The following is a 3229-nucleotide window of genomic DNA, read 5'->3' as shown; positions in this document are numbered from 1 at the left end:
CTCAGCGTCCTACAATGTACAGTCAGGACAGCCTCACAACAAAGAATTATCTAGCTCGGAGTGTAAAGTGATGGGAGCGGTATGTACAGACCCTCCCTGGAAAGCTACACCAAGAGGCAATGACTCTCTCTGTGGGCAGAAAGGGGGCCACTGCACAGGGTGAGAAGGGGACTTCTTTCCTCCTATCTTTGCATATCCTTTAAATTTTGTACAGTGAGCATGCATTGCCTATTCAAATCCATCCAAAGAAAAAAACAAATTAGTGATGATACATAATGATTGGCTGACTTCAGTAGATGAGTGATTAAAAATAAAATGAAACCAGACAGTCTGTTTGTGTAATTTTTCTCCTGCAACATCTGGCTGCTAGGATGCCAATGTAGAGAAAATGGGATTTTCCCAAGAGGAATTACAGTGAAGGAAACAGAATATTGGGGGTTGAGGGTCTTTCCAAGATAGTGATTGTAATGACAGATGATAGAATCTAAGCCAGAGAAGAGTGAAAATAAAGAAGCTGATGGATATGCAAGAAAATAATAGAGCTCATTAATTAGAGGTCTCAATATGGTAAATATACTAGTATATATATTTATATATTAGGGGATATAGATGTATACTAAATGCCCGATGCATGAAATTCGTGCAAGAGTAAGCCTTCCTTCCCCTGGCTGCCAGCACCTGGGACCCGGTTCCCCTTGCAGCCCCAGCTTCGTCCAGAAGGTTGTCTGGAAGGATGTCTGGCCTAATTAGCATATTATGCTTTTATTATTATAGATATGTAGAGATAGATAAAACGTTGAAGAAATTAAGCTGGAATAATAGGAGATGATTTGTGAAAATAAAATGCCTGAAATAAAATTTCAAAAGAGGTATGCTAATGTTTAACAATGACAGTCTAGAGAAGGCCATGGCAGTGGCTGAAGGCAATAGGAAAAGGAAATTGTGAGTGATCAAAGTGAAAATGCAAGAAGCCAGGTGTTTAGATGGATCTCTCAAGAGCAGTGACTTCTGGAGAACAAAGTGTCTCTCACAGAGCAGCTTATAAATAATGGTACATATCTTTTTTTGACATTCTACTATGTGTCAGATACTTTATGTATATCTCGGCTCTTTTCTGTCTAAGAGAGGTCAAGGGGCCTGCCCAGTGAATACATAGTTAATAAGTGGAGGAACGAAGATTCAAACTCAGGTCATTTTAGTCCAAAGTCTGTGCCCTTTCCACTATGCCCCCAGGAAAAGACAAGTTGTCGTCAAATCTATGGAAAGTTGGGTGAGCTTAACACTGGCAATAATACCAGCAATGGAAACTTTGAATCATGGAAGACAGAGAGGGAAGAAAATACAGAGAGGGGACGAGAGCCTGGCAAAGTCCTTCTCACCCCAGTAAATTCTCCTTGAAGTGGCCTTAAGTCATAATGAATTAAGAAGCCATGGAAGGAAGAAAGACTAAGGAAAAAAGCAAAATCTTTCTGACTTCTAAAAAGTACATCCATATTTCTTATCTGTATTCTAAAATATGGCTTTTATTACATGTATTCTTTCCATTTAAAATGCACAAAATATATATAAATATTGGTTATATTATAGAAAAACAGCATCACTAGGGGACAATCCAAGATTAGAGGACTGTTAGAGTTGGTTGCCAAGAAGCATTTGAAACCGACACCAAATGCATCCCACATTTCCCTAACATGTTCTTCCTATTTAGGTAGCTTTCCTAATCACACACACACACACACACACACACACACACACACCTACAATTGCTCTGGAAACATACATGCTGTATAGGGAATGGGCTGCATCCCCCAAAGATATCCCTAGCTTTTCTATTTGCATCACCTGGCAGCTCAGGCTATGGCTTGAGAAGTAAAAATGCTGCCACTGGGACACCAGCCTTTCAGTCTCTTTAGCTTATCATGCAACCCTAGTCACCTTTTTCCATCCCTTACGCCTGAAAGACAGCCTCCCTGAGGTAGACAGTAGACCCACTGCAAGAGGTGAGTTAGAAGGTGTCCTTTGCAATGTGCCCAAACACTCTTGGCTTCTGAAGCCGAGTGTAGAACAACCCGGTAGCTGCTTTGGCCCATCTTGCATTTTGACATGCAGCTCAGAGTGTTATGTTCACCAGCTATCTTCCTCATCCTGTCTGGCTCATGGACCTTGGGCGAGATGAGGAACCGTAGACCTGCTGGACTCTGTGGTCTCAGAATCCTCTTGGTTTACGTCTTCTCACTTGACCTCAAGTGCGCTTAAGAAGACCCTCCTTCAAGACAACATTCTCAGTGCCTGTATCAAGGAGCCATAATGGAGAGAACCCCAAAGTGCTCTTAGAGCTTATATAAGCCAAAAAATGTCTTAGACTCTTCAAAATTCACCAGGGAGTACTCAGACACATTCACATATAAATGGTCAGCACTGGTGAGATTGAACACCGCGCCCAGGTAGCTGCTACGGGCCCACATCTGGCCGGCAGTGCAGTAGTCCATCATCTTCTCCTCCATCAGCACCAGGTCCTGGGGATACTTCAAGTTCCTCATATAGACCTTGTGGTTCAGGGGCTGTTTCTTGCAGGACTGACCCCGGAAGTACACTTTGGAATACACGAAGTACAGCCCAGTGTCATTGATCACGAGGCTGCTCTTCTTATACTTCACCCCAGAGACCAGGGCAATTCCATAGGTGTCTTCCCATTCCAGAGGGATGGATCTTGAGTTGGGCTTGCCTAAAACCAAGTCGGAGAGGAGCTTTTAGCCAGGGATGCTCACGCTCCCAACAAACTAAGCTTCCAAGGCAAAACTGCGGACCTGCCCTCCCTTGAGCAAAAGGTTGTGCGTGGGTGTTTTTTTTTTACCCAAAATGATATAACCCCCGTAGAGCTGGCCAAGGGGTCAGACTCATCCATCACTAAATTCCTTCTGAGACACACAATGGACAATGATCTATACCCTTAACCAAGTGCAGTAAGAAGTTAGTGAGCGGAACTTGGCTCTCTGGAACAAAGGTTCTATGATCTTCAGAAATAGAAGGTTAGGCTCTAGGGTCCTTCCAGGAGGGAAAAAGCCAAATCCAAGGAACTCTACAGATCTAAAGTTGGAAAAGACCTCAGGGACCCAACTCCTCACCTGCAGCCCCCCTCTTTGGGCTGAAACCCCCTTTCCTCTGTGTCCCCACAACATCATGCACACACCGTAAGCAGAGAACCTCTCCAGTATTCAAGCTGACCTGT

The 3229-nt window shown here is 43.6% G+C and overlaps 1 protein-coding gene across 1 annotated transcript in view; it reads right to left on the bottom strand.

Annotated features, from left to right (window-relative positions):
- Positions 1–1581: 1581 nt before the first annotated feature.
- Positions 1582–3229, bottom strand: part of FASLG (Fas ligand) — a 7354-nt gene continuing 5706 nt past the window's right edge. The window contains exon 4 of the mRNA XM_015566072.1: positions 1582–2725. Coding sequence (XP_015421558.1) covers positions 2331–2725 — 395 coding nt within the window. The 3' untranslated portion in view covers positions 1582–2330. The remainder of the gene's footprint in view (positions 2726–3229) is intronic.

The sequence above is a fragment of the Myotis davidii genome, unplaced genomic scaffold (assembly GCF_000327345.1).
Source record: "Myotis davidii unplaced genomic scaffold, ASM32734v1 scaffold580, whole genome shotgun sequence".
Classification (NCBI taxonomy): domain Eukaryota; kingdom Metazoa; phylum Chordata; class Mammalia; order Chiroptera; family Vespertilionidae; genus Myotis; species Myotis davidii.
Note: the sequence above shows the minus strand (reverse complement) of the source record. Positions and strands in the feature narration are given on the sequence as shown.